This window comes from Ammospiza caudacuta, chromosome 12 (genome assembly GCF_027887145.1).
Source record: "Ammospiza caudacuta isolate bAmmCau1 chromosome 12, bAmmCau1.pri, whole genome shotgun sequence".
NCBI lineage: Eukaryota > Metazoa > Chordata > Aves > Passeriformes > Passerellidae > Ammospiza > Ammospiza caudacuta.
The window spans coordinates 8,485,140-8,512,331 of NC_080604.1; the positions used below are offsets into that span (position 1 = coordinate 8,485,140).

Below are 27,192 nucleotides of genomic sequence, written 5' to 3' on the forward strand. Positions count from 1 at the left end.
GCAGAGTCCCTGGCTGTCCTGAGCCCACCCCAATGCAGGAGGGGCTCAGCTGGTGCCGACTGCTTGCTTGGGCACAGATCCTCGTGGCTGGATGCTCTGCAGCCTCTGGCACAGCCGTGTCAGCACCTGGCCACTGCCACAGAAGAAAAACACATTCCCTTGCCTCCAGATGGAATTTCCTGTTTTGTTTTTTTATTAGAATGGTGCCCATTGCTTCCTGTCCTGGGAGGCACTGCTGAACAAAGCCTTGCTCCCTTGCTCTCTCACCTCATGCCCTCTTGGAGGGCCCATGGGCTGAGATCATCGTGTCCCTCCAGCAATGTGCTTGTGCCCAGCCCAGCGCTGCCCACTGTGTTCCGCCAGCCAGCTCTGGGCACCCCAGCGTGTCCAGCCACGACACGGACTCTCCTCCTCCCTCCTGCCCTGCCTGAGCGGCTCTTACTGCGACAGAGCAGCAAAGAGCAGTAAGAGCCACTCGATCCCCTGCTCCTAGGACGCCGGGAAGGCAGGAGAAGTCATGCGGCTCAAACAGCCCCAGCCCAGCCGAGAACTTGTTACACATTTACCCCGCACTAATGAGGCGTCGCCGGCTGCTCGGCCTTCGGACCGCAGGGGCGCTTCCCCCGGCCCCACGGCAGCTATGGGGGTTCCGGGGTGTGAGTCCCCCCAGAACCGGCACCATGGCAGCAGCCGCATCCCCTTCCTCCCCCTGCAGCCCGGCTGGGCTGGACTTTGCAGGAGCAGCTGAGGCGCTGGGACGGTGATGAGTGCCCTCACCCTGGCGCTGCTCCAAGGCAGGAACAGGACCGAGCAGGCAGGAGCGGGAGCGTGGGGACATCGGGATGTAGCGCGGCTGTGATCGGGATTCCTGGGCTTGCTCGCACCTCTCCTCCCTTCCCAGGGCAGGCAGACGGGGTGGCAGCGCCCCGAAAGCCCCGCGCTCCCGAGGGGCTGTTCCCAGGCAGGTCCTTGGGTGCAGAGGGAGGACACACGACACAGTCGCCTTTTGTTGGTGGCGGCCCCGGGAGCAGGACCGGGGCTCTGCATCCCCTCCCTCCACCCCCGCCGGCGGCGGGACTGGCTCCCAGCGCCGGGATTTGGGGTTTAAGGAGCCGGCGGCAGGCAGAGCCCAGCTGAACCGCGGGCCAGGAGGCAGGCGAGCTGCGGCGGAGGCACCGCTGCACACAGCAGGTGAGATGGGTTTGGGGAGCCGGGCCGGCCCGATGAGGGGGGCTGTGGCATTGGGGACCTGGGACAACGGGGCTCCCTGGGAAGCTGTGAGGTCCCTGAGTCCCCACAGCGGGTGCCAGCGGGCTCGGACGTGGTGCTGAGAGGGAAGTGAAGGCATCACAGGGCAGGTGCCACCTCCTTGTTCCCGTCACCCCACAGCCGGGCAGGAACCCCCAAGCCCTGTCCCAGCGGGGGTGGCAGGGGTGAGCAGCAGCACGCTGGGAAGTTTCCCAAGCGGGCTCCTTCCCTGGCACTGGTTTATGGAAGGGGAGCTGCCCTGCTGGCCTCCCACCTGCTGCTCATTCGCGGCACTCAGTGGCTCGGCCGAGACAGGGGCTGGCACCTGGGTGAGCCCCGGGGCGATGGGCAAAGGGGGTGTCCTGCGGCTGGGCACGGGCTGGGCAGGACCGGAGCGGGGCCAGCACACAAGGCCCCATTGTGCCGTGCCGGCTCGGCCCTCAATGGCCCCATTATTCTCGGTGGCGGCCCCCGCAGCCTTCCCAGCCGGCACAGCCCCCCGGGAGCACCGTGGGAGGCAGGCTGAAGTGCCTGTTGTGCTGGGGTCCGGGGTGAGAGGAGCAGGGTGAGAGGAGAGGGCAGGGTGCCGGCACTGCTCCACGGCTGCCTGTCCGGGTGCTGCTGGGTGCCAGGAGTGCTGTGCTCCCTGCTGCCACCAGCTCTGGGGGCAATAAGCCCACGATAGGGAGCAGGCAGGCTCGGGGGGCAGCTGGACACCCCTGTCCTCTCTTCCCCACCCTCACCATCCCTCCAGGGCATTGCCTGTGCCCGAGGAGGCCGTGGCTGTGCTGCTTTGCCCCGGGGCAGGGAGGAGCAATGGGCAGTGAGCGGCTGACATCAGCCCTGTGTCCGTGGATGCAGCGGGGCCAGCAGGAGAAGATGAATGGATCAGCATGCTTCCCAACAAGACACACCCTGGCTAAAATTACTGACCCCATCGCAGGGACGCCATCCTATTTTTAAAGCCTAAGGAGCTGGATGCCGCTGGTTGGTGTGGCTCAGGGCAGGGCCAAAGGGACGTGGGCAGGACAGCAGGCAGGGGGACTCAGCCAGCATCTCCCACTGCCCTCCTGCTGGGGTGGGAAGAGTGCTTGCATGGCGGCAGAAAGCCTGGGTGTCCTGCTCCTGCCCCAAGTATGGCTTTGAGGAGCTTTGGTGCTTTTCAGTGCAGGGCAATAGCCCCTCTGCCTGTCCCAGAGCCTGGCTGCTGGCAGACACCAAGGCAAGGGCAAATGGTCACCTTGGTTAGGAGGATAGGATCCTATAAGACCAGGATCCCTCCCTTTCCCTTTCTAAAAAGCCACTGCCCTGCACCTGGAGGAGGGACATCCCCTTCTTCATCACCACCCCAAAGGTTCATCATGGCTTGGTGCCACAGAAGGGACACGCGATGGCAGCACCCCACAGGTGCTCAGGCACTGGGGTGCACACAAGGCCCCCATTCCCTGGGCAGCCCAGATCAGTCCAGAACAGGGTTGGGACAATTAAAAAGGGATTAGCTGGGCTACACCAGCATGGCACTGCCGGGAGCCGGCACCTAATCCCGGCAGGAATGCACTGGGGCCACTGGGCTCCCTGAGGCTGGGGTCTCACCAGCCTGCTGTGATGGGGGTGGACATAAGGTCAGGGTGTATCCACAGACAGGGTGTGAGCCCAGAGCTGGTGTCGCCCTGGGGCATTGCTGCATGCTGTGCTGCAAGGATGCAGCTGTTTCAGGCACGTTTGCTTGCTGCCAGCCAAGCCCTCACGATGGCCCACTTGGGATGCCATGAGCTCTGTCCCCCGCCTAGCACATCCTTCCCCTGTACCAGGAATGTGGCAGCCATGCAAGGCCTGATGCCATCTCATGGCCCAACATTATGGATGTGGACCACCACAGACAGGCTCCCAAAGAAGTCCTAAAGCCACATCTTTAGTGCCATCACAAAGGACTAGCAATTTTTTGGGGTGTCCAGACCCAGGGGAGACTAGTTTGAGCAGCATATCCCTGTGCTTGGGTATGGGTGTAGGCTGGGGTGAGGATGCCACCACTCTCCTGCCCTGTGACGAGTTGGCAGTGTCACTAGCAGTGCTGGCAAGGCCACCCTGCTGCACAAGCACATCTCCTGGCTGGGGAGCAGTGCCGTGCCCAGCCCATGTGTCACAGGGATGCCTATGGCACCAGCTGTCATGGCACAGCTCACCCTGACCCTTGGACCCAGGGATTGCTATGTCCCAGCCATGATGGCTCCACCAGGCCTGAGGGAAACACTTTAGGCCCCAGGGATATGGGGAACCACCCTGCAGCACCCCTGGGGGAGTCACCCCACAGAATCAGGAGGGTTCCTCTGGTGAGGTACCATTCCTGTTTGGGATGCAGGATTGGTACCCATCCTCAGGGCTAGTGGATGCCAGTCCCAGCCCTCCTCCCTGCATGCAGGGCATCCAGCAGCTCCTGGTCATCCCGGGCACCTCCCGTGCCCTGCTGGCTCAGCCCGGCACGGAAGATGCCGGAGCCTTGGCGCTGCCTCTGCGTGCCGCCCCCGGGCCCTGCGGGGGTGCAGAGGAGCCGTTTCCTCCCGGTGACACCGCCGCGGGCCCGGGCGCTGCCGGCCGAGCCGCAGATGCTCTCCGGAGCCGGAACCGCCGGGGGAGACTTGGCCGAGGCAGCGATCCCCGGGTGCGGATCTGCCAGCGGCAGGGTCGGGATCAAAGAGCGAGAGCGGCAGCACCTGCAGGTGCCGTGGGCAGCGACACCCCCGCTCTGGCGGGGAGCCAGGCCGCCGGCACCTGGCTGTGAAATCCTCGGCGGGCTGCGGAGCGCGGGGATGGGGGCGGGATGCCAGCGGCCATGCCCGTTCCACATGGGCACCGCCACCGTGCCAGCGGCCGGTGGCTCCCGGGCTGGCCAGGAACACCCCGTGGGGCGGGCAGGGGTGGCCGGCGGGCGACGTGGCGCATCCCTCCCGCGCCGCTTGTTCCGGGATGGAAGCCCGGCCCTCCTGACGCTTGATGGTTTCTCCAGGCGGAGCCGCTGCCAGCAAGGTCCCCTCAGGGCTCCGGGGCGATAGTGACGTCACCTGGTCACCTCGCCACGCTTGCCGGGAGCGGCGGTAGCTGGAAAGGTCCCAACTGGGTGAAGGGAAACTGAGGCACGGCGCTGGAATAGGAAGGTGCCCACTGTGCAGGGCTGCGCACGACATCCCTGTCCCCACCATCTCAGAGCCGTCCCGTAACAGTAGGCACAGGGACGCAATGCCCGTGTGGGGCCACCCAGCCCAGAGTCCTGCCGGTGCCTGGTCAAAGTCTGACAGCAGAGTAACCCCTGCCGTACCGGTGCCAGCTCCCCTGCTGCCCCACCCGTCCCCTCGCTGTCTCTGTCCTCCTTGCTGCCATAAAGCTGGGCTGGGCTGGGCTGAATGCCACTCAGCACCGCGGCACAGCCAGGAGAGGAACAAGATGTGGTGCTGGAACAGAGCCTGCCAGCACGCCAGAGTACCGGGGCTGGCAGCACGAGGGTTACTGGCAGCGGGACAGAAGGGCATTTCCCGGGCACCCTGCCTGGCACAGCTTCTGCCTACTGCACGGCTCTGGCTTCCTGCTGAACTCACTGCCTGCCTGTGCCAGCTGCCTGCCTGCACCTGCACCTGACCTGCCCGCACCCGCTGCCGGCCCGCCCGCACTCCCTGCCAGCCCACCTGCGCTCGCTGCCTGCTGGCACCCACTGCCCGCACCTGTCCGCACCCGCTGCTGCCCGCGCTGCTGCTCACCCTGCACCTGCCGGCACAGCCTGCTGCCCGCACCCCTGCCTGCCCGCACCCCTGCCTGCCCGCACCCCTGCCCGCCTGCCTACAGCTCTGCCTCCCCACGCCTTCCGGACCCGCCTTCCTGCACCCCCGCACCCGCAGGTAGGGACAGTCAGGGGGAGAGCGAGGCAGGTGCGGCCCCCGGGGCAGCTCCTGTTCCCCGCCCCGAGCCCTGCCCGCCGAGGCACGCGTGGCCCCGCTGCCGGCACCGCTCGGCACTTGCTATTCTTGGCAGCGGCAGCTGGAAAATGGGAGGCAGCGGAGGAATTTTGTTTGCTCCGGGCTGGGCCCGGGCCAGACATCTGGGCTGCAGCTGAGCGGGGCGCGGGACCGGCCCCCGGTACCCCCGGTACGGCCCCGGCACCCCCGGCACGGCCCCCACGCTCGGGCAAGCAAGTGCCTGTCCCGGAGAGGAGGGAGCCCGGCACCGCTCGTGGGCTGGGCCACGCGTGTGCGGAGCTGGGCACCCTCAGCTCTGCCCCGGGGTAGCGGGTGTGACCGTGGGTGTCCCCGTGGGTGTCACCCCGGGCCGCTGGGGGGTGGCCGCACGGCTGTGTGTGTGTGTGTCTCTGTCTGTGTGTGTGTGTGAGGGGCCGTGGGTGTTTGCCTGTGCGTGTGTGTGTGCACGTGTGTGAGGTGCCCGCTCGTGAGCGTGTGCTCGCACACTCGTGTGCGTGTCCCTGTGCGCGCCCCCGGCCCCGCCCCGCCCCGCCCCGCGGGGCCGCCCCGCTCGCTCCCGGCGGACGCGGGCGGGGCCGGGCCGGACCGAGCCGAGCCGGGACACAGGTGGGTGCCGGGGCCGCGGGCCGGCGGGGTACGGGGGTGACCGGGGAGTGTCCCGGGGTGACGGGGCCTCTGCGCTGCCGTCGGGGGGGCGGCCCGTGCTGGTGTTGGGGGGCTCGCGGCGGGGTTCGTGACCCCTCCGGCACCGGGGGGCACCGGCGGGCTGGCGTCGGGGTTGGCACGAGGAGTTTCGCGGGCTGGATCTGCCAGGGTTGGCACCGAGGGTCCGTGGTGCTGCCGCTGCTGCCCGCCCCCCGCCCGACCCCCGTGCCAGGCGGGTCGGAGCCACGCGGGTCCGTGCCCGGGGGTCTGCCCCGGCCGCTCCGTAAGTGAGGACAGGCGGGAGCTCCCCCGTGCCCCGGCACGGCCCCGGCTGGCGGCAGAGCCCGGCGGGTTCCGCGCCTCATCCCGGCGCCTCTGTAAATGCCATTAGCGCCGATCGCCTCCGTGCCGGGACACCGGGCAGCCGTAGCCGGCACTGCGCCCAGCCAGGCCCTGCCCGCTGCCCGCTGCCCGCCCCGGGCTCACCGGCCAGCCCAGAGGGGCTGCCCTGCCCGCAGGAGCCCCTTCCGTGCCGCGTGTTCGTGCGACCCTCCCGGCCAGCATCCACCGGCTCCCAGCTCAGGCAGGGCAGCAGAGCCTGGGGTGATTGCACCGAGCTCCAGGCTGTGGTGGGGCTTTGGCTGTCACTGGTGTCCTGGTGAGACCCAGTGCTGTGGCTGTGCCATGATCGGCATGGCTCAGTGTGTGCCTTGCACAAGGCACCGCAGCATGGCCAGGAGGCAAGGTGGGATCTGTGTTCTGGCACAGTGCCCTGATAACCATCACCTCCCACTCCCCAGGGGAGAGCTGCTACTGCCAGAGTCAGAGGAGGAGTTTCCTACCTCGTGGTGAGCACCCATCAGAGTGGCAGACACACCAGCATGGGTCCCTCTGGGTGTTGTGGGCACTTGCTCAGCCAGAGCCCCCAAATCCTGCTCTCATTTCTATGGTGGTACAAGAAAGGCCAAGGGCTAATGGTGGGGCTGTAGCAGTGGGGGAAACTGAGGCACGGGACCCCATGACTACCATCATGGACAGCTTGCCCAGTGCTCAGGAGCCCACTGACTGCCCAGCGTGCCCTATTTGGTTGTCACCACTTCGGTGCTTGCTCTGTCCTTGTCCCCATTCCTAGCAGAGCTCCGTGCGTGCAGGCAGGAATGAGCAGAGCCCGGCACACTCTGCTGATGGGCTCAGACAGGCATGGGCAGGGCTGGATGCTGCTCGGCTGGGCTGCCTCTGTTTCCCCACGGGCAGGAGCAGGAGGGGTATTTCTGAAGCCCATTATGTTTGGGATTAGATTAATGGGGACTTTAACATAGGGAGGGACGTGGCTGGCTCACATCCCCTCCGACTACGAGGCCGAGCCCAGTGGGGGATCCCCTTGTGCCGTGCCTGGAGTTGCCCCGTGCTGATGCTCAGGGCTCTGCAGACACTCGGCAGCATCGGGGAGGGATCGTGGTCTGGGGGCTGTGGGGAGGGGGCTGTAACCCGAGCTGAGGTGTTGTTTCTGTGCCCCAGCCGCGGCGCCACCAGCCAGAGCCCGGCCATGAGCCGCACGCTGCTCCTGCTCCTGCTCCTGCTGCGCGGGCTCTCCGCGGGCCGGGCCCCGGCCGCTGCCACCCCCCGCCTCAAGCTGTCCTTCCCCGGTGAGCGCGGGACACGGGCAGGGCGGGGGTGCGGGGTCAGCTCTGGGTGCGCTGGTTCCGTGTCAGCACAGCCAGCATCATCACAGGGACGGGAGGGTCCGGGGGCAGCACCGTGCGGTGGGTGCAAGCCCCAGCGGTGGCACATCCCTGGCACTGCTGCCGCCCTCCCCGCGGGCTATCAGGTGTTGGTACTGCTCCTGACCTCATGCCAGCCCCTCCAGGGCCACCTGCTTGTCCTTAGGGCCATGCCGGTGCTTGGGACCTCGCTCCCATCCCCCGGCATGTGCAGGCGCAGGTGCCCCATCCCTGCGTGCACCGTGGTGGCACTCCCTGGCCTCCGCTGTGCCATACCTGTCGGGAATGTTGTGCCACCTGGAGAGCTGCTGCCGTGTCCCGACCGGCCACTCCAGGGGCTCCAGCACGGCGCAGGGGGCTTTGTCCAGCGGCGGGGCTCAGCGAGAGCTCTCCTCGCAGCCTGACAAAGGGCTGTTTGTTCCCGCCACGGTGGGATTAGCTCCGCGGGGCAGGGAATGGCCCCTTCTCCCCCGCTGCCGGGTGAGCGGTGCAGGGATGGGTGCCGAGGGCATGGGAATCACTGCTGAGCGGTTTGGGGATGAGTCTCGGGGGACTCGGGGGTGGGTGTGGAGCTGGCATGGGGATGAATGCTGGGCAGGCAAGGGCTTGGTGAACCTGGTCAAGCCAGTGGGACAGGTTTGGGGGAGGGGATGGCAGGGCAGGGGGCCGTGGCCTGACCCGGGCTGCCTCGGAGCGTGTCCGGGGCAGCGGGGATGGACGGGCAGTGGCGGGGCCGGGCTGAGCAGCGCCGCTGGCTCCCGGCAGAGCTGCGGGCTCGCCATGGGCTGCACCTCTTCTCGCTGGAGCACTCCTGCTGCTACGAGGCCCTGCTGCTGGACGAGGAGCGCGGCCGTCTCTTTGTGGGCGCCAAGAACCACCTCCTCTCTCTGGCCCTGGATGACATCAGCCAGCGGGGCAGGAAGGTAACGGGGCGGGGGGAACAGGCTGGCAGGACAGTGCTGGGTGCTCCAGGTGTGGTGAGCATCCCCTTCTCCACCCGCAGATCTACTGGCCGGCTCCCGTGGAGTGGAGGGAAGAATGCAACTGGGCCGGCAAGGACATCACTGTGAGTTATGGGGAGTGTTGTGGGATGCCAGGACTGTGCCAGGGATCTGCCCCAGCACTACCTCACCCTTCATTCCCTCCATCCTCAGGCTGAGTGCATGAACTTTGTGAAGATCCTGCACCCCTACAACCGGACCCACCTATACGCCTGCGGCACTGGTGCCTTCCACCCAGTCTGTGCCTTTATCGAGGCTGGCCAGCATGCAGAAGTGAGCCTCCCCTGGCACCACCACACCCTCCAGCTGCTGCCACCTGCCCACCTCCCATCCTTACCCTCTCCAGGAGCCCGTTTTCAAGCTGGACCCCCACCACACTGAGGATGGCAAGGGGAAGAGCCCGTATGACCCCCGGCACACAGCCGCCTCTGTCCTTGTGGGTAAGGGCATTCTGAGCCTGGTGCTGGGTGCAGCGTGGCACAGGGGTGCCAGGGGGGCCCCTATAACACTTCCCTCGGTGCCTGCCAGGCGAGGAGCTCTACTCTGGGGTGGCCACCGATCTGATGGGCCGTGACTTTACCATCTTCCGCAGCCTGGGCCGGCGTCCCTCCATCCGCACGGAGCAGCACGACTCTCGCTGGCTCAACGGTCAGTGCTGGGCACTGGGAGGGTGGGGGAGAGGGAGCCACTGGCACAGCAGTGCTGCTGCCTGGAGGCATCAGGGCAAGGACTCCTCCAGGCTCAGATATATCTTTACTGCCTCCAGAGGGTGATTTCAGGGCTTCGTGTGTTGCCTCCAGACCCTCAATGTCTGGTGGAGTCCCATCCTCACTATGCCTCTACTCTGCAGCTGGGCAGGGTTGGTTCTGCACCCTCCCCTGGGACCCCAACAGGTGCTCCAGGGTCCCTGGGGAGCACAGCCAGTGGAAGCATTGGAAGCACCACCCCTCTGTCCCCAGAGCCCAAGTTCGTGGCTGTTTTTTTGGTGCCGGAGAGTGAGGACCCCGACGATGACAAGATCTACTTCTTCTTCCGTGAGACGGCGGTGGAACGGCAGCAGGGGCTGGGCAAGACCAGCTTCGCCCGCATCGGCCAAATCTGCCGGGTGAGAGCGGGCACGGGCAGGGGGGCTGGGGCCAGGGTGCCCAGGGGTGCCACCTGCTGCTGCTGCTGCTGACACCGGTGTCCCCCTTGCCCTGGCAGAACGACATGGGCGGGCAGCGCAGCCTGGTGAACAAGTGGACGACATTCCTGAAGGCTCGGCTGGTGTGCGCTGTGCCAGGGCCCGACGGGGCAGACACCCACTTTGATGAGCTCCGTGAGTGAACGGGGATGCGGCCCCAGCAGTGCAGCTTGGGCAGCACTGGCAGCACTGATGCCTTCCCTGCTTGCAGGGGATGTTTTCCTGTTGCAGACAAGAGACAAGCGCAACCCTCTGATCTACGCCATCTTCTCCACCTCCAGGTTGAGCCCCTTCCCCAGCACCCTGCACATACCCAGCGGTGCCCTCCCTTGCCCCCTCACATCTTTCCCCTCTCTCTCCCATCAGCTCTGTTTTCCAAGGCTCAGCTGTCTGTGTCTACACCATGGCTGACATCCGCCGGGCTTTCCTGGGCCCCTTTGCACACAAGGAAGGTCCCAACTACCAGTGGGTGTCATACCAGGGCCGGGTGCCATACCCCCGCCCAGGCATGGTACGTGGAGTAGGGGTGTCCTGGCTGCTGCCACCACTGGGATGCCACTACGTGGGGTGGGGACATGGGCTGTGAGACCCTGCTTAGCCACTGCTGTCTCCCTGCAGTGCCCCAGCAAAACCTTCGGCACCTTTGGCTCCACCAAGGACTTCCCAGACGAGGTGATACAGTTTGCCCGTCACCACCCACTGATGTACAACCCTGTCCTGCCCCATGGCCAGCGCCCCCTGTTCCTGCAAGCCACCGTGCCCTACACTTTCACCCGCATAGCTGTGGACCGTGTCACCGCTGCCGATGGCCACTACGACGTCCTCTTCATTGGCACAGGCACGTGGTGACCCTAGGGATGGGGCAGTGAGATGGGGAGAGCGGGGAGATGCTGGGGCTGGGACCTGTGGCCTCACCCCTCCCTGCCTGCAGATGTGGGCACAGTGCTGAAGGTGGTCTCAGTGCCCAAGGAGAGCTGGCACCGCATGGAGCCGCTGCTGCTGGAGGAGCTGCAGGTCTTCCAGGTGAGGGTCAGGGTTCCACATCCCACCAGTCAGACGTCCCTGCAGCATCCCCATGTGCTGTCCATGCTCTGGGTTGCATGTGGGAGCCAGGATGCTGCATCCCTAGGCTGCCCCATTCCCCCCTAACTCCTGCCCATGCTCTGCCCACAGGATTCCTCCCCCGTCATCAGCCTGCAGCTCTCCTCCAAGCGGGTAAGGGGGACCCCTGGGCATTCCCAGGTCCACCATGGCTCTGCGTAGCCCCATGCCACAGCACGGGGTGCTCAGCTCTGCTCTTCCCCCAGCATCAGCTCTACGCTGGCTCAACCACAGCGCTGGCCCAGCTGCCCCTGCACCGCTGCAGCGCCTATGGCAAAGCCTGTGCCGAGTGCTGCCTGGCCCGGGACCCATACTGCGCCTGGGATGGCAACACCTGCACCCGCTATGTGCCCAACACCAAGAGGTAGGTGCCATGCCGTGCCGGGATGCAGTGCTGGGGCAGCCAGCCTGCTCCCAGGCCATGGTGAGGAGCACGGTCAGGCTGTGCAGCCCCTGCTCCTCCATCGCCCTCCCACAGGCGTTTCCGTCGGCAGGACGTCCGCAACGGGGACCCCAACGTGCTCTGCTCTGAAGGTGAGCTGGGACCAGCTCGAGTCTGGGGCTGCCCTGCCGTGGTGGGGGCTGACAGACAGGCTGTGTCCCCACAGATCCCAGGCGGGACACCGTGCCCCAGAAGCAGCTCTATGGGGTGGAGGGAAGCACCGTCTTTCTGGAGTGCATCCCCAAATCCCTGCAAGCCCACATCCTCTGGACATACCAGCGCACCCTGAATGATCCCCAGCGAGAGGTAGGCTCTCCCCGGCCAGGTACCGCCGGTGGGGCCGTGCCGCGCCGTGCCGTGCCGTGCCGTGCCGAGCTGACCGCCCATCCCCGCGGGTACTGCAGGTGCAGATGGACGAGCGGGTGGTGCGGACGGAGCGGGGTGTCTTGCTGCGCAGCGTGCAGCGCTCCGACGCCGGCCTCTACTTCTGCCACGCCACGGAGCACGGCTTCACGCAGCCCCTGCTGCGGCTCTCCCTGGAGGTGATCGGCGCCGGGCAGGCCACGGGCGCGGCGTCTGCCGGGGACCCCCAGCTCGCCGCCGGGATCCCCGGCCGCAAGGTCTGGTACCGGGACTTCCTCCAGCTGGTGGAGCGCCCGCCGCTGGGAGCCACGGACAAGGCGTGCCAGAGGCTGTGGAGCCGGGGCAGACCCCCGGCGCCGGCCCGCAGCCCCGCCGGGCCCCCCGGCCGCGGGCAGGGCTCGGAGCCGCGCAGGGCCCGGCGCCGGCGCACCCACGAGGGGCCGCGGGCAGAGCGGGGGCCCCGCAGCGCATCCCCCTGGTGACCCGGGCGCCGGCCCCGGGCGCCGGGCTCTGCCTAGGAGCGGGGCCGCGGGCGGGGCACCGCCTCGGCAGCGCCGCGGGGGCACTGCCGGGGGCTGGCAGCAGCTCCGGGGCCGCAGGAGGGCAGCCGGGCTGAGCCGCCCCCCGAGGGGCTGCCGAGCGCCCTTGCCACCGGCTGCAACACCGGTGGGGACCCAGCCGGCTGCCGGCATCGCAGAGTCACCGAAATATTTATTAACGACTGTTACTATGAATGTAAACTGCGGGGCCAGGCAGTGCCCCCCCCAGCACGGCACTGCGGGAGGACGGCACAGCAGGGTCACGCTCGGGTCCCAAAAGGGCCACGGGCAGCAGTGGGGGCACGGAGGGGCAGCACAGGCACTGGTGGGACGCAGGAGGAGGGGGGCATAAAGGGGAGATGTTGGGGGGCATAAAGGTGGCACCCACTGCTCTGGGTGTAGAACAGTGGCACAGGGGACCTTGTACTAATTGAGCACAATAAAGCAGATTCAGCCGCCCAGGCTCCCGCGTCTGACCCAGAGCCCCAGAAGCGCTCAGGGGCAGCCCGGTGCCGCACAGCACAGACCCACTCTGGCACCCAAGCCTGGAGGGGTGGGATGCCTGGCAACACTGGAGGGCTGAGGGGAGACAAGACCTGCAGGGACATTGCCAAGATTGATGGGTTTTCCCCAGACTTCCAGCTGCCCGTGCTTTCAGCTCCATTTTGCTTTCTGGAAGATGAAAACCAAACTTCCCCGGTGCCAGCAGGCAGCAATTAAGGCAGTGACCGAAGGTGACCTCGGAGTCTGCTGCCTCCTGCTGTCTGTGCTGGCATCAGGACCCCTGGTGGCACTGGCCACATCCCACGGCCTGCAGTGACACCATGCTACCAGCACAAACCATGTCCCAGCGCTGGTTGCCCCCCAGCCTGAGCACAGGCAGGCAGTGGTGCAGGCAGGAGCAGGCAGATAAAGCAGATGGTTTTTTCTCCTGAGGTCCAGCTGGCAGCAGGCTGGCATCCTTCACCCCACCAAACACCCTGGGGTCAGGGAGCACTGCTTTACTGCACCTCTGTGTCCCTGTGCCATCCCGGCAGCTTGTGGCATTGAGGTCCCCCCTCAAAGTGTTGGCGACCCCAACTCCTTTGACTACCCCAGGTAACACTTGTCACTGTCACCCAACAGAGCAAGCAGCACAAGAATCTAGTAAGTATTTATTTCCAGCATGACAGGAGGGTACACAGGGGCATGGGCTGGTGCTGAGGGCAGTGCTCAGGAGGTCAAGCAGGCAGGGAGCTGGGGGAGCTGGGGGCCTGCGCCCCCCCGGAGCCGCAGGAGCATGTAGATTGTGCTCATGGGCCTGATGTCGTAGTGCTGCAGCGTGTGCTGGTCCTGCAGCTCCCTGGAGCCGTAGGTCAGGCGCTGCTCGTTGGCAGAGGGCCCCTGCCGGGCCTGGATCTGCTCCTTCAGCTGTCGGACGGTGTCGGTGGGCAGCACCGTGTAGGTCGTGGTCCGGTTCTTATCGTCCTTGACCAGGACCTGCATCCTCTGGAGCTCGGTCTGCAGCAGCACCAGCGTGGTGTTGTAGAAGATGCTGTGCGTGGCCAGGGTATCGCTGTCCTGCAGGGTGATGTTGTTCCTGCCTGGCTCCTGCTGTGCCAGGCGCTGTTGGTATGGGGAGATGCCCCAGCTCTGGTGGATCATGTCCTTCAGCTGCCCGATGGTGGTGTAGGGGCTGACACGCTGCGTCAGCCTGGTGCCTGACAGCTGCATCACCTCAATGGTCACGGGCCGGGCTGGCTGCAGGGACAGGAGAGTGGGTGGGCAAAGACAGCAGGGACAGGGGTGGGGGACAAGATGCTCACAGGGTCAAGCAGCCTTACCTGCACATTCCAGGGCTGGACGTTTGCAAGACAGGGCAGTGAGCGGCAGTAGCTGGCAGCTGCCTGCGCCATCAAGTTCCAGTTCTTGTCTTGGCCCAGGATCCCCGTGGGGTCAGCAGGGTCCAGGATGACAGGGCTGAAAACACAGAGTGGGCATTGCTGTCAGCCCTGGGCAGTACCATGGGGCCAGCAGGCACAATCCCACTGGGCACGGTCCTCACCGGGGACTGCTCAGCAAGCCCTTGACGTGGGCACCAATGTCTCTGTGCTGCAGTGAGTAGTACTCCTCCCAGTAGATGCAGATGTCCCAGTGCCGGCCCAGCAGCTCCAGCACTGTGCGGAAGCCCTGAGCCATGTCAAAGCTGCAGGAGGAGCCTGTGCCCTCCTCCCAGGCATAGATGGTCAGCAGCTCCAGGGCATACTTAGGGGGCAGGTGCGCATCGGGGTACTGTGGATACAGCAGCTGGGGAGAAGAACAGATGGAGGTGAGAGCTGGCTGGGATGGGTGTCTGTTGGGAACTGGGAAAGCTGGGTGGCCCTCACCTTCTTGTACCAGTACTTGACCAGGCGCAGGAGGTCCTTCAGCTTGGCAGGGCGATGCTTCACAAACTTCTTCTGCAGCTCAGTGAAGCAGGGGGAAAACTCCCCGGGGTGGCTGTAGGCATGCAGGAGCCTCACATACACTTCTGGGTTTGGTGGGGCATCCTGGGTCACCTGCCCTGTGGGGTGAGAAGGAGGGTGAGAAGAAGGGTGAGAGCCATCCCAGCACTGACACCACTGCCTGTCCCTGTGCCAGCCTGCAGCCCTTACCCAAAGCATCATAGGCAGGCAGGATGTCCACATCAATGGACTCTCCAGTCTCCGGGGAGGACAGAGAAAGGCTGAGGGAGCGCGGTGTGCTGTCAGGACCTTTGTACCTGGGCTCACCAATGCACACATCGAACTGCAAGCTCTCCCTGCAGTCCTTCAGCCTTATCATGATCAAATCCAGGATAACCCTTCTGTTGTTCCTCTGGTCCTCGTAGCTGGGTAAGCAGCTGAGGAAGAGCACCACATCAGCATCAGAGCTGTTCTTCAGAGCTGTGCCCTTTCCTGCTGATCCACCCTGCAGAGAGAGACCCTGCTTGCTCAGCACCACTGCCAGCACCAGGATCGGCTGCCACCACTCCTGGAGCTGCCAAGGAAAACTGAGGCAGGGCAGGAGCTGGAGCATGGGGCAGTGGGAAGGGTGGCAGCAGGGGTGGCAGCTAGCCCCCAAGTCGGGCAGCACTCACCTTGACGGTCTTTTGGACGTGGATATTATCCTCAAAGCACTTCCTCTTCAGGAATTCACAGATTTTCCACACTGTCCCCTTCACCTGTGCAGAGAACTCCGGGCTGGGCTGCAGGGTTCTGGCGATCCAGCCATCCAGCTCCCTGGCAGTTACTGTTCTCAGTCCGTCCATGGATGCCGCCGGGTCCACATCCATCCTGACAGGTGTATCGCTCCCTTTGTCCTCTTCTGATTTGCTGCCTCTTACCTCTACTCCTGCCCGCAGCACTCCACGCCCACAGGCTGCTTCTGCCTGCAGCAGCTTTTAAACCTTCCCGGGCCACCGCCCCGATGCGTCACCGCGGGGAACTTAAGGTGGCCCCTGGTCGTTTCCCCGGGATGCTCCGGGTGTCTCCGGTGCCACCCTGCGGGGGCTGGGAGGGGACTGCGGTCACCCTGACACCCAGCTCGGCTGGCCGTGGCAGAGAGGCAGCAGCCTGCAGGCTGGCCCTGGGGTGCCGTGGGGCTCATAGCCCGGTGCCTTCGGTAACACAGGGTCTCACAGCCCCTTCGGTGACACAGGGTCTCACAGCCCCGTGCCTTCGGTGACACAGGGTCTCCCCTGACAGGCAGAGCCCCAGTGTCCAGGCTGGGGCACAGCCAGTGCTGGGACACGGCTCACGCTGTGCCATGGTGTGAGCAGGGGCAAGGGATGTGGCAGTGCCACCACGGGCAATGGAATGAGGCTGTCCCCAGTGCCAGCAGATGCCCGGCACCGCTGCAGGCAATGAGATGCAGACATAGCCAGTTTCTCTGAGGCTCCTGGTGGCAGCACCGTCGGTGGGACACGGCTGATGCCGGCATCACCAGGGAGGCTGTGCCGTCCCCTGCAGGGGGATGCGGCCGGTGCAGCGCCAGCAGAGCCCCCGGAGCCCCTCGATGCCGGGAGCAGGCAGTACGTGTGGGATGTTTCAGCCCGTGCTGCCTTAAACCGGGAGATGGGGAGTTTCGGTTTCTGTTCTCGACGCAATTTTCAGTTTCTAGCTCTGCCAAGCTGGAAACGAAAGTGCGAAGGAGCCCGCGACTGCCCCCGTGGCCCAAATAAACAGAGAAGAGCCAAATGACAGAAACACACCTGGGAGCTCGGCTCGGGGCCAGGCGGATGGGCGGGGGCTGTAACAGAGCGGGAAAGAGCAAAAAGGGGCAGGGAGTCGGGACATGGGCAGGAGACAGGCAGAGGCTGGGGAGAGGGAGACAGGGAGGGAGGAGAAGGGATGGGGACAAGGATGGGGCAGGGAAAGGTCAGCAGGAGGGGCAGGGATATGAAGAAGAGGGAGATAGGGTCCATTTTGGGTCAGGGATTGGGACAGGGGTACAGATAGAACAGAGGGGAGATGGGCAGGGTTACAGGGATACAGTCAGGAGAAGGGACAAGGACAGGAGTAGAGATACTGGATATTAGGAGAAAGTTTTTTACAGAAAGAGTGATAAAGTACTGGGGACGTGGTGGAGTCACCATCCCTGGATGTGTTTAAAAAAAGGCTGGATGTGCCATGGTTTAGTTGAGGTGTTAGGGCTGGGTAGGACTTGGTGATATCAAAGGTCTCTTCCAACCCTGTGATTCTGTGGTTGGCAGCAGCAGCAAATGGCCAGGTCAGGGATGCAGGCAGGAGCAGGGAGGGGTGTCCCTGAGTATTGGGTGACAACAAGGCAGGAATACAGGCAGGGGCAGGGATATTAGGAGGAGAGGCAAGGAGGGGACCAGCACTGGGGACAGGGTTACAGGCAGGGGCAGAGCTGTGGGCAGGGACAGGTGTCATGAGCATTTCATACCTGAGGAGCAAGGCCAGGACACCAAGGTGAGCATGACAAGAGATGTTCTTTATTCTCACCCAGGGGGTGTCCCAGCCAAACAGAGGCACCTCGAATGTGGTTCACATGTGGGTCTCACACCCTACAAGTGTTGGGGTACAACAAGGCTCCACAGATTGCCTGCTTGTCCCCATGGCTTTGTAAAGCCAGTGCAATTTGTGGCTTTGGCCTCCTCCTTTCCTCGTTCTGGAGTCAGTCTCACTATGCCAAGGGGTGCCTATCTGTGAGGCCAGATGGTGGGAGGACCCGGGGTATGGGCCTTATCTGCCTGCCTACCCAACCACAGCAATGCAGTGTACAGCAGTACAGGGGATGTATAGATCTTAGTAAGGGCCAAACCATTTCATACTAGAAAGGCTAATTGGTACTTTACTCAAGGAATGAGATTTTCCTAATGAGATGCAGGCAGGGACAGGGACAGAGGAAGGGATACAGGCAGGGATACTGAGTAGCTAGGGATGAAGATAGAGCAAGGACACAGACAGGGCAGGGATGTGCAGAAAATCACATTAGGAGAGGCCAGTGTCCATAAAGGAGACAGAGGAGTCCTGCAACTTTATTCAAATAAAGGGAGAGACTCCACTGGGCCATATCCCCACGGAATTTCTCTCCTGACGTTCACGATGCAGCATCCTTTTATCCTAACTCCCAGCTGCTTGTTGTCCTCTTCCTTTCCCCATTGGCTGAGGTACTAGGAAGGTACAGCCTTCCCGGACCGCCTACCACGTGTTCCGCCCCTAAACCTGTCATTTGCCCCTGAAGTTCAGAAGTTCAGGCTGAGTTCTGCAAGAGACTTTGTGCTGACCCAATTATCTATTGCCTTAAAGTTCAGGAATTCGAGCTGTAGTCAGACTGTCTGGGTTCTGTACCAAACCTGTGTGGCTTGAGCTTAGAAGAGACATTAAGACCCATTTCAAATACATGAACACCGATTTCTCCTAAAGACCCGCACCCATCAAATTGTCTTAAAGACATCAGTAGGCACCGTTCCTATCAGGGACCAGGGATGAAGATAGCGTCAGGACAGGAGAGGGGCAGGGATGCTGAGGGAGCAGGGATGAACATAGCGCCTGGACAGGGAGAAGGGCAGGTAGAGTGTCAGAGAAAGGGGCAGGGAGGCGACCAAGGACAAGGAGAGGGACCAGGACAGGGACAGGGACAGGGGACTCGGGCAGGTCCCGCGGCGCACGCGCAGATAGCGGGGGCGGTCTCAGGGGCGTGGCGTGGGCGGGGTGTGGGCGGGGCTCTCCCGGCGGGGGCGGGGCGCGGGGTCCGCGCGCGCCGGCCATGCCGCGCTCCCGCCGCGCCGCGCGCCGTGAGTGAGGGGGGCCCGGGAAAGGGGACTGGGGGTCGGGTCTGAGTGTGACATGGCCGGGCTGGCGGCGCCGGGCTCACAGCGCCGGGCTGGCACCGCCGGGCTCACACGAGTCTGCTCCCAACCCCGCAGGCGGCACCGGCAGCGCCCGGGCGAGCTCGCCCGGCAGCGAGGAGGAGGCCGGCAGCGAGGTGCTGAGCCACTGCAGCAGTGCCAGCGAGAGCGCCGGCCCCGCTGAGGAGGGAGCAGGTGAGGCACGCGGAGCCCATGGTGACCCCGACGTGGGTCGCGGTGTGCCCGCCCTCGGCCTTCCCGGCTTCACGTGGTGCCGCCCGGGCAGGGAGCGAGGCGGCGAGTGAGCACGGCCAGGAGGAGGAGGAGGCGGAGGACAGGCTGAAGGAGCACATGGACACCCTCCTGGACAAGAGGTGAGGAGCGGTGTCCCCACGCGGGCGGGCGCTCCGGGCGCGCTGCCAGCCGCGGGCAGGGACGTGCCCGGTGCCGGGACAGCCCAGCCCGTGACGTGCCGCGGTGTCTCGCAGCGCCAAGGCGCGGCAGGCGGCACTGCAGGGCCTGCGCCTGGCCCTGTCCTCCAGAACCCTGTCCGAGTTCCTGCTGGAGCGCCGCCTCACGCTCACCGACTCCCTGGAGAAGTGCCTCAAGAAAGGTCAGGGGCCGGGCGGGCGGGCGGGGTTGGCGGGGCCGCTGGGCCGTGTCTGAGGCAGGTCTCTGGTGCTGCCCACAGGTAAAGGGGAAGAACAGGCGCTGGCGGGCAGCGTCCTCACCCTCCTCTGCCTCCAGATGGGCTCCGGCCCGGAGGGAGAAGAGTTGTTCCGCAGCCTGAAGCCTCTGCTCGTCAGCGTCCTGACAGACAGCACAGCCAGCCCCAGCGCCCGGCAGAGCGTAAGCCTGGCCCCTTTCCTCCTGGGGACACCTCCGTGCTGGGGAGAGCCCAGGCAATGCCTTTGGGAGCCCCTGCAGTGCCGGGAGGGTGACAGGATTGGGTGCTGTGGAGTGCGCTGGGGCAAAGCAGGGGCATCCCAACCCGGCTGCCCCTTGGCTGGGTGCTGGATCAGGCCTGGCATGATCCTGGGCCCGATCTAACTGTTTCCCTAACTTCTCTTGCCAGTGTGCCATGGCCCTGGGCATGTGCTGCTACATTGCTGCTGCTGACCTCGAGGTAACTGTGCCTGGGTGTTGTCTGTACCCTTGCAAGAGGACACCCTGGGGCTGCCATGCCACCTGCCCTCAGCCCACAGTGCCAGAGCAGCCTGGAGCTGAGCTGGAGTAGGGGTACGGGGACATGAGTGACAGCCCAGCCCCCTTCCCTGGGCAGCCTGGAGCTGAGCTGGGGGGAGCCAGCAGATGGGGTGTTGTGGGTGGAGTAGCCTCCCCTGTCCCAAGGGGCTCCTGGCACCTCTTGGTATAGTGTGTCCCCCTTTGGTCCCGAGTGCACAGCTCAGTGTGGCATCTCCATGGCAGCTGTGGTCTGACTGGCACAGTTTCTCTCCTCCAGGACCTGGTTTCATGCCTGTCCTGCTTGGAGGGCATCTTCAGCACCCCCAGCACAGGCGAAGGGGGCTCAGCACCTGCCCAGCACGGGCCTCTGCACTGCAGCGCGCTCCAGTCATGGTCCCTGCTCCTCACCATCTGCCCCCCCTCCCACCTCAGGAGTATTTTGGACAAGTGAGTGGGGTGTGAAGTGAGTGGAGGCTGGTGTGGGCAGCCAGCTGTGGAGCACACAGCTCTTGGGGCAGTGCTTGGCCTCTCTGATGCCCTCTTGCCTCCCTGTCCCAGTCGCTGGCTGCAGCTGCCCCCACTGCTGACCAGCAGCAGCGTTGCCCTGCGCATCCTGGCTGGGGAAACCATTGCTCTGCTCTTCGAGCTGGCCCAGGACCTGGAGGTAAGGCATGGACTCTGGCATGGAACAGTGGGTGGGCACTAAGCAGGCAGCAGGGAGGGAGCTGCTGAGCTGGCATTGACCAGCAGGCACCCAGGCAGAGGGGCTGGCCCCAGTGATCCCCCAGCCCTGCCCTGGCCATGGCAGTGGGCAGTGCCTGGAGGTCATCCCTCTAAATCCCCTGCTTTTTGGCAGGAGGACTTGTGCCACCAACATACAGAGTTCCTGTGTACCCAGCTCAAGGTCCTGGCTACTGAGAGCAACAAGTACCGAGCCAAGACAGACCGACGGAGGCAGCGATCCATCTTCCGGGACATCCTGCATTTCATCGAGGTACCAGAGCCTGGGGCTGCCCTGCTCTGCCCCTGCTTCCCAGCTGCCTGATGACTCCTCTCTGGAGAGCCAGGGGACACACAGGGCTGGTGCCCAGGTTATTGCTGATGCCCCTCTCTCTGCTCAGACTGGAGAGTACCAGGAGGAGACCATCCGATTTGGCCTGGAGTGCATGTACCTGGACAGCTGGGCACGCCAGCGCACCTACCAAGCCTTTAAGGAGGTGCTGGGCTCCGGCATCCACCACCACCTCCAGGTATGGGCTGGCAGATGCACCAGGGAGTGCTGGGCTGGTGCTGGTGGGCGTTGACAGACCCCTGCTTTCACAGAACAATGAGCTGCTACGGGAGATCTTCGGCCTCGGGCCCCCCTTGGTGCTGGATGCGGCTGCTCTGAAAGCCAGCAAGGTCTCCCGCTTCGAGAAGGTGGGTGCCACCTCCCACATTTGTGCCCACAGTCCCCTCCTCTGCCACCAGGGGTTCCAGCTGAGTGCCTGAGTGTGTGGGTGCTGCTGGCGAGGTGAGCAGAGGGGCATTCCCAACCCTCATCTCTCCGTCCCTCTCCTTGCAGCACCTCTACAACTCAGCTGCCTTCAAAGCGCGCACGAAAGCGCGGAGCCGCGTGCGGGACAAGCGGGCGGATGTGCTGTGATGGGCACGGGGGGCAGAGCCCCCAGCCCACCTGGACTGCAGACCCTGCACTGTGAGGGGCAGGTGCCCCCAGCCCTCGGGCTTTTATTCATGTACAGCAGAGTATTTAATGCCTGGAGCTGCCCCAAGGGGGGGCTGCCCCCTCTTTTATTTTTTTAACCAAAAATAGGAAGGATAAAAGAAGAGCAGGGGGAGGTGGTGGCCTGCTGCCGTGTGCCTGCTCCGTGGCTGGGCATCCATGTGGCACAGTGGGAGGGGGTCTCACCCAGGCTTCTGCAGCCACTTTCAGTGGCAGGGCTTGTGTATACTCTCCCTAGACCTGCAGGGGCACCAGGGTGGCTTGGCACAGCCTGAAGAGTGGGTGGGAGGGCAGAGCTGTGCAGGGCTGCAGAGCAGCTGGTCCTGGTGTCTGTGCCTGTGGCAGGAGCATTCTCCCCACCCTGCCATGCTGGGTACAGCCCCTGCCTCCCCAGCCAGCCTGGCATCAGTGATGGTGGCAGAGCAGTGTGGAGTGGGAAGCTCTGCCCAGTCCTGCCAGCTGCCTACTCTCAATCCTTTTGCAGCCAAATGCTTTATATGAAATAGTAATCTTGTGGGAAATTAATTACGGGGAGGCCACTGCCCAGGCGGACATGGGGCCATGCCAGTTGGCAGTGCCTGCCACCCTGGGAATGTATCTATCATGGTGATTTTCTAAGACTTTGATTGTAAGAGGTAATTAAAAGGCTAAATAAAGTATGCCTTCTGCCTTGTTAAGAGGAAGGGCTGTCACTGGGGCGGATGAAGGTCCTTACAGCCCAGTTTCTTTCTCTCACAGCCTGGGACAGGGTCTGGGATTGCCTCTATGCCCCAAGGGGTAATGCTGCCAGGTCTCAGTGGGTAAGGCTGCCGCTCCCCCCTCCTGCCCTTCGGTGCCCCTTCCCGTGGCGGCCCAGAGCCCGTGGCGGGGCCAGGGGCAGCTCAGCGGTGCCCGCCCGGCTGGGCACTGGCGTTGAGGCGAGCCCAGAGCTGCCTGCTGGCTGACCGCAGCTGGTGCACGGCGTCCTCCTGGCTCTGCAGCCACTGGGCCAGCGCCCTCACCGACTGGCTCTGCAGGACTGCGGGGACAGGACGGGAGCGTGCTGAGCGGGGGCACTTTGGTCCCCCACATTCCCCATCTCCCACCCTGCCAGTGCCACATACCACTCAGGTAGATGGCCAGCGTGGCCAGGACCAGGCTGGACAGTGCCAGGAGTGCCAGCAGGGCCAGCAGCAGGGGGTGGCCGGGGCCGAGGCAGGGGCAGGGGCTGGCGGGGGGCACAGGGCGCAGGGTGGGCAGGAGCGGCGGGGGCACGGGGGACACGGGCCGAGCTGGGGGCCGGTGCAGGCTGCTGGAGGGAGCCGGGCCATTGCCTGCAGCAGGGGAGAGAAGGAGTCAGAGCCTGGCCATGGGCACAGCCGGGCCTTGCACAGCCCCCCTGCCCCTCCTCTCACCCTCTGTGCCCTTGTGCCCGCCCGAGGCCCAGTACAGGTCGCTGATGGACTCCACGGGGCGCAGGCTGATGGCTCCAGACTCGCTGCTCTCGGGGTCCCCAGGCTCTGCTGGTGCAGCACCCTCAGCCCTTCCCATGGTGTCTGCTGGAACAGAGGCAAAGGGTCAGCCTGTGCCCTGCCCTGGGCACCCCTGTGGGACCAGAGCCCTGCTGGGGGGATCTCAGCCACAGCAGCCCGGTGCTGTACAGGGCAGGCAGCCAAGGCTGGTGCTCCCTTGGCCCAGCCCTGCAGCCATCGTGGGCAAGCCCTGGCTGTGCCCCCCCGGCCCCACCGCTGTCATCGCAGCAGTTAGCGGGTGCCTGGTGGCCACGATCCCGGAGCCTTGTTAGTGGGGCTGGAATCTGGCCCTGGCTTGGGGGCAGGAATGTGCCACCCCCCAGGATAGCCCAGGCACTGTGGGACTGGCTGGGGCTCCAAGGGCCAGCTGGAAGCTGGTGGGCAGGTTCAGGGCAGTGCCAGTCTGCCATGTGGCCCGGCTTGCCCTGCAGGTACCTGTGCTGCTTGGGGTGCACAGATGGAGATGTGGGGTGTATGCTGTGCCAGGGGGCCCTGGTGCCCATTGCCCTAGTGAGCATGTCACACGGGACTGAGAGGGCTTTTTGGAAGTAGGCATTCCTCCAGCACTGTTTTGGGAAGCAACCATGCCTGCATTGGGGTAGAGGGAAAGACTGTTTTCTAGGTGTTTGTGTATTTTTGAGTGGTGTGCAGGGCCCACGCACTGTGCCCTTGGCAGAGCATGGCAGGCTGGCAGTGTGCCCACCCCCAATCCCTCCCGGGGTCAGTGGTGTGTCGCAGGGCAGCGTGGCGCCGTGCTGCTGCTGTCCAGACTGTGTGTCACCCACAGGCTGGCAGGCATCAGGGTTGGGGAGCCTCAGCCGGTACCCAGGGCCCCCTCAGACCCTCCCCACAGCCCTACCCTTGGCCAGGGACTGCTGCACACATACCCACATCACCCCTGCACCCACTTGCCCCAGGTACGGGGGCACAGCTGGTCACGTAGGTTCGCTGCAGGGGGCTGTGTGTGCCAGCTGCCTGTACCCTCCCTAAACCCTGCTGCCCTACACCTGCAGCCCTCCAGGACCCTTTCTTCCCTGGGCAGGCATCTCTGCCCACAGCCCCCATGGCAGAGGGCACCATCTGTCCACTGCTCCCATGCCAACCCCACAGCCTTGCATCGCCCAGTATCCCCTGGGGTGCCAGAGCCCCTGCCCCAAGCCCACTCCCCTGAGTACCTTCTGCAGCCTCCCTGGGCATGGCTGCCTGTGCTGGGCAGTGTGAGCGGGCAGTGAGGTGGTGCAGGGCCCCCAGGAGCTGGGCACTGGGCTCCCGGTGCGCCAACTGCGCCGCTTAAAATAGGACAGTGAGAAACACGGTTGGGGGGCGATAAAAATAGCTGTGGGGAGGGGGGCCTGGTGGCGTGGACAGAGCTGCGGGCAGCACAGTGCCAGTGGCAAAGGGACAGCAGGTTGTGGCAGTGCCACATGCCCCCTTTCCCAGGGTAACACTGCTGCCAGCTCACGGGATCAGGGCAGAGCCCATGCAGGAAAACTGATGCACTGTTGGACCCATCCAGAGCCAAACTGCGGGCTGTGCTGCCTCTCAGCAGCAATGGCAACTGTGCCCAGCGTGGGGACACCACAGAGTCCCCCAGCTTTGCCCACAAAGACCATGCCAGCTGTGCCAGGAGAATTTATTTATGTTAATGGGACCACAGGAAGTGCCAGTAGCAGCACTGCTGGGGTAGGGGACCGTGGTGGCCCCTGGCCTTTGTCACCAGCCCCACGTGCCCTGTGGCAGGCAGGTGTCAGAGGATGTGAGATCCTTGTGCCCACAGAGGCTGTGAGCGTGGGCGGGCACCTGGCAGGAGGTGGCAGGGCTGAGCCATACCCGCTGGGCACAGCCCTCCCCTGCCCAGCCACGGTAGCAGTGGCAGCGGAAAGCAGCCCACGGGCTGGCACCGGGGCCAAGGTGCAGGAGGGTGCCCAGCTCGTGGGGCTGCCGGCGCACACAGCGCCCGTGCCCATGGCACTGCCTGTAGCTGCACTCTCGGGCTGCTGCTGTCACATTGGCCACGTAGGGACCCAGGGTGGACACGAGGTAGTGGTGCAGGCTGGCACAGCTTTCCTGGAGAGGAAGCACCAGTGAGAACCCATCCCAGCCACAGAGACCTGGCCAGCCCACCCTGGTGGGCACGGGGGATGTGGCCACCCCATACATCCCACAGCCTCTGGTGCTGCAGGGGCCATACTCACAGCCGAGTGGGAGTAGGACAGGTCTCCCCAGAGCACGAGTCCAGCCGCTCCCAGCGCTGCGCTCTCCCCGATGGTGTGCACCAGGTCATCCTGCCAGGAACACAGATGTGACCCATCTGGGGGACATGGCCTGTGTCCCTGCGCCAACCAGAACCCCGCGTGGCACCCGCAGCCAGCTCCGGCCCCACAGTGCTCACCAGCTGCAGGAAGCGCGCGGAGCGGCGGAAGGAGAGGCGGGAGTAGGGGATCACGGGCAGGAGGCCGTGGGCCCCACGGGTAGCCACGCGCAGGGCCTCGCGCAGCCGGTGGTGCACAAAGCGGCGGCGCAGCACGGGCGGCAGCGCCAGCGGCAGGTAGATGCTGGGGTACAGGGCAGAAGAGGCGGCCCAGAGCCAGCCCAGACGGTTGTTCCGCTGCACCTCCGCCGGCTGGCACTGCCCGGTGTAGTTTGCCTCCTTGGCCCAGTTGCCATTGAGGCAGTCGGGAAAGCGGTAGAAACCCCAGAGCCCCCTGGGGCGCAGGGCTCGGCCCACCAGAAGCGTCTCCTCCATCAGAGCCTGTGCCGCCTGCTCGAACTCCAACTGGGCCAGCCGGAGCTGCTGCCGTGCTGGCAGGAAGCCGTGCTGCTCCCGCACCCACTGCTCCGAGGCTGTCCGGTATATCCTTTTGGCTCCCCAGTTCTGGGCCCACAGGGGCCTCCACTCCTCCCAGTCCACCACAGCCAGGCCATGGAAAGCAGGTCGCAGGAGGAGGTGGATGTCCTCAGCCACCCTGTTGATGTGGGCGTCGAGGGAGACACGCTGGGGGAGGCCCCCGTTATGGGGCACACCGTGCTGTGACAGGTAGGGGTACAGCCCAAACTTGTTCTTGTAGAAGATGGTGATGTTCTGGCCGGCAAAGTGGCCACCCTGGTTCTCCACGATGCCGTAGTCGCCGAGGGGCAGCCCTATGCCAAAGCGGCGCTGGCAGCGCTCGGTGGGGACGTTCCACACCACGGCAAAGGGCTGCCCGCCTGCCAGGGGCTCGGGTGCCGGGCTCTCCTCGCTGGCTGTGCCCAGTGCCAGGCAGGCCCACAGTGCCAGCACCAGCACCATCCCGCCTCACCAGCTGCTTGCGGGGCCGGCACCCTGCGAGGAAAGGAGAGCCGTGGGGATGAGGCTGTGGGATGCAGTGGGCATTCCAGCAATGCAGGCACTGCCCCCCGGCACATGGTGGACTAGGACTGGCCACAGGGGCTGGGCTGTCCTGCAAGCACATGCTGCCCACCCCAAAACCTGACAGGACTGGGTACACTTGGGGCTTTGAGATCCCTCCTGCCTCAGCACTGCCAGTGTTACCCTATGCCTGCTGCTCTCTGGTGCTGTGATCCTACTTGCACCACCACAGCCATGGCACAGCTCTGGAGTAGCACTGCAAGCCACTGACCCTTGTGCCTCAATTTCCCTGCTGGCTCCCAGTCCTGCCTGTAGTGGAGGCACCAAGACTTCCTGGTCCCCATTTCAGCACAGTGCTGAGCCAGGCTGGCTGACCTGCTGAAGGACCGAGTCCCACCAAGAGGCATGGTGTGGGGCCAAAGGGACAGCTCTGTCCCTCCCAGCCCAGGCAGGGCCAGAGGGGTCTAATGCCCCTGCCCAGCACTGGCCAGCTGCCCAGAATGAGGGGATTAGGCAGGGAATGGGCCCAGGACCGCGTGACACAGCAAGGACAGCGCTAATCCCTTGCTGCCAGGCCGGACACTCTCTCTGACCTTCCCGCTCCCATGCCTGTCCCTCACTGACACCCGCTGCCTTAGCGGGGTTTGGCCACCTGCCCCCCTCGCTGTGCAGTGCAGGGGACCCAATTCTGCAGCCCCACCACCATGCCCTACTCCCACAGTGCCCCCCCAGCCATCCTGTGCCTCAGTTTCCCCAGACTGCTCAGTGAGGACAGCTGTGGCCATGCTGGAGGCCACCACTTCCATCAGCCCCAGCTGCCCCACAGCAAATCCTGAGTGGAGGACACAACTGGTGGGACTGGGCAGTGCTCCTGGGGACTAGTGCCAACCCCACCACCAT

The 27,192-nt window shown here is 64.7% G+C and overlaps 5 protein-coding genes across 5 annotated transcripts; 2 read left to right on the top strand and 3 right to left on the bottom strand.

Annotated features, from left to right (window-relative positions):
* The first annotated feature begins 517 nt into the window (after positions 1-517).
* SEMA3B (semaphorin 3B) lies at positions 518-12,151 on the top strand. The gene is given in 19 exon segments (XM_058812662.1): positions 518-617; positions 620-656; positions 7,377-7,504; positions 8,345-8,502; positions 8,583-8,645; positions 8,734-8,853; positions 8,927-9,020; positions 9,109-9,228; positions 9,540-9,685; positions 9,784-9,898; positions 9,975-10,044; positions 10,130-10,274; positions 10,382-10,601; positions 10,695-10,786; positions 10,937-10,978; positions 11,071-11,228; positions 11,343-11,398; positions 11,473-11,612; positions 11,711-12,151. Coding segments are annotated over 19 exon segments (2,445 nt in total).
* A 1,206-nt stretch (positions 12,152-13,357) lies between these two features.
* On the bottom strand, positions 13,358-15,762 carry LOC131563066 (2'-5'-oligoadenylate synthase 1-like). Its single transcript, XM_058812936.1, has 6 exons — positions 15,306-15,762; positions 14,842-15,136; positions 14,575-14,750; positions 14,253-14,494; positions 14,032-14,167; positions 13,358-13,948 (listed from the first exon to the last, which is right to left on the bottom strand). Exons 1-6 carry the CDS (start codon positions 15,498-15,500, stop codon positions 13,421-13,423), a joined length of 1,572 nt encoding a protein of 523 aa, XP_058668919.1. The 5' UTR covers positions 15,501-15,762; the 3' UTR covers positions 13,358-13,420.
* A 2,895-nt stretch (positions 15,763-18,657) lies between these two features.
* IFRD2 (interferon related developmental regulator 2) lies at positions 18,658-22,091 on the top strand. Its single transcript, XM_058812926.1, has 10 exons — positions 18,658-18,898; positions 19,013-19,137; positions 19,216-19,373; positions 19,600-19,650; positions 19,987-20,156; positions 20,268-20,373; positions 20,566-20,703; positions 20,831-20,959; positions 21,033-21,128; positions 21,274-22,091. The coding sequence occupies exons 1-10, from the start codon at positions 18,738-18,740 to the stop codon at positions 21,352-21,354; spliced, it is 1,215 nt and encodes a 404-aa protein (XP_058668909.1). The 5' UTR covers positions 18,658-18,737; the 3' UTR covers positions 21,355-22,091.
* LSMEM2 (leucine rich single-pass membrane protein 2) lies at positions 21,589-24,140 on the bottom strand. Its single transcript, XM_058812927.1, has 4 exons — positions 24,119-24,140; positions 22,827-22,967; positions 22,536-22,745; positions 21,589-22,450 (listed from the first exon to the last, which is right to left on the bottom strand). The coding sequence occupies exons 1-4, from the start codon at positions 24,138-24,140 to the stop codon at positions 22,314-22,316; spliced, it is 510 nt and encodes a 169-aa protein (XP_058668910.1). The 3' UTR covers positions 21,589-22,313.
* A 516-nt stretch (positions 24,141-24,656) lies between these two features.
* On the bottom strand, positions 24,657-26,469 carry HYAL3 (hyaluronidase 3). Its single transcript, XM_058813026.1, has 3 exons — positions 25,336-26,469; positions 25,139-25,228; positions 24,657-25,010 (listed from the first exon to the last, which is right to left on the bottom strand). Exons 1-3 carry the CDS (start codon positions 26,230-26,232, stop codon positions 24,657-24,659), a joined length of 1,341 nt encoding a protein of 446 aa, XP_058669009.1. The 5' UTR covers positions 26,233-26,469.
* Between the last annotated feature and the right edge of the window lie 723 nt (positions 26,470-27,192).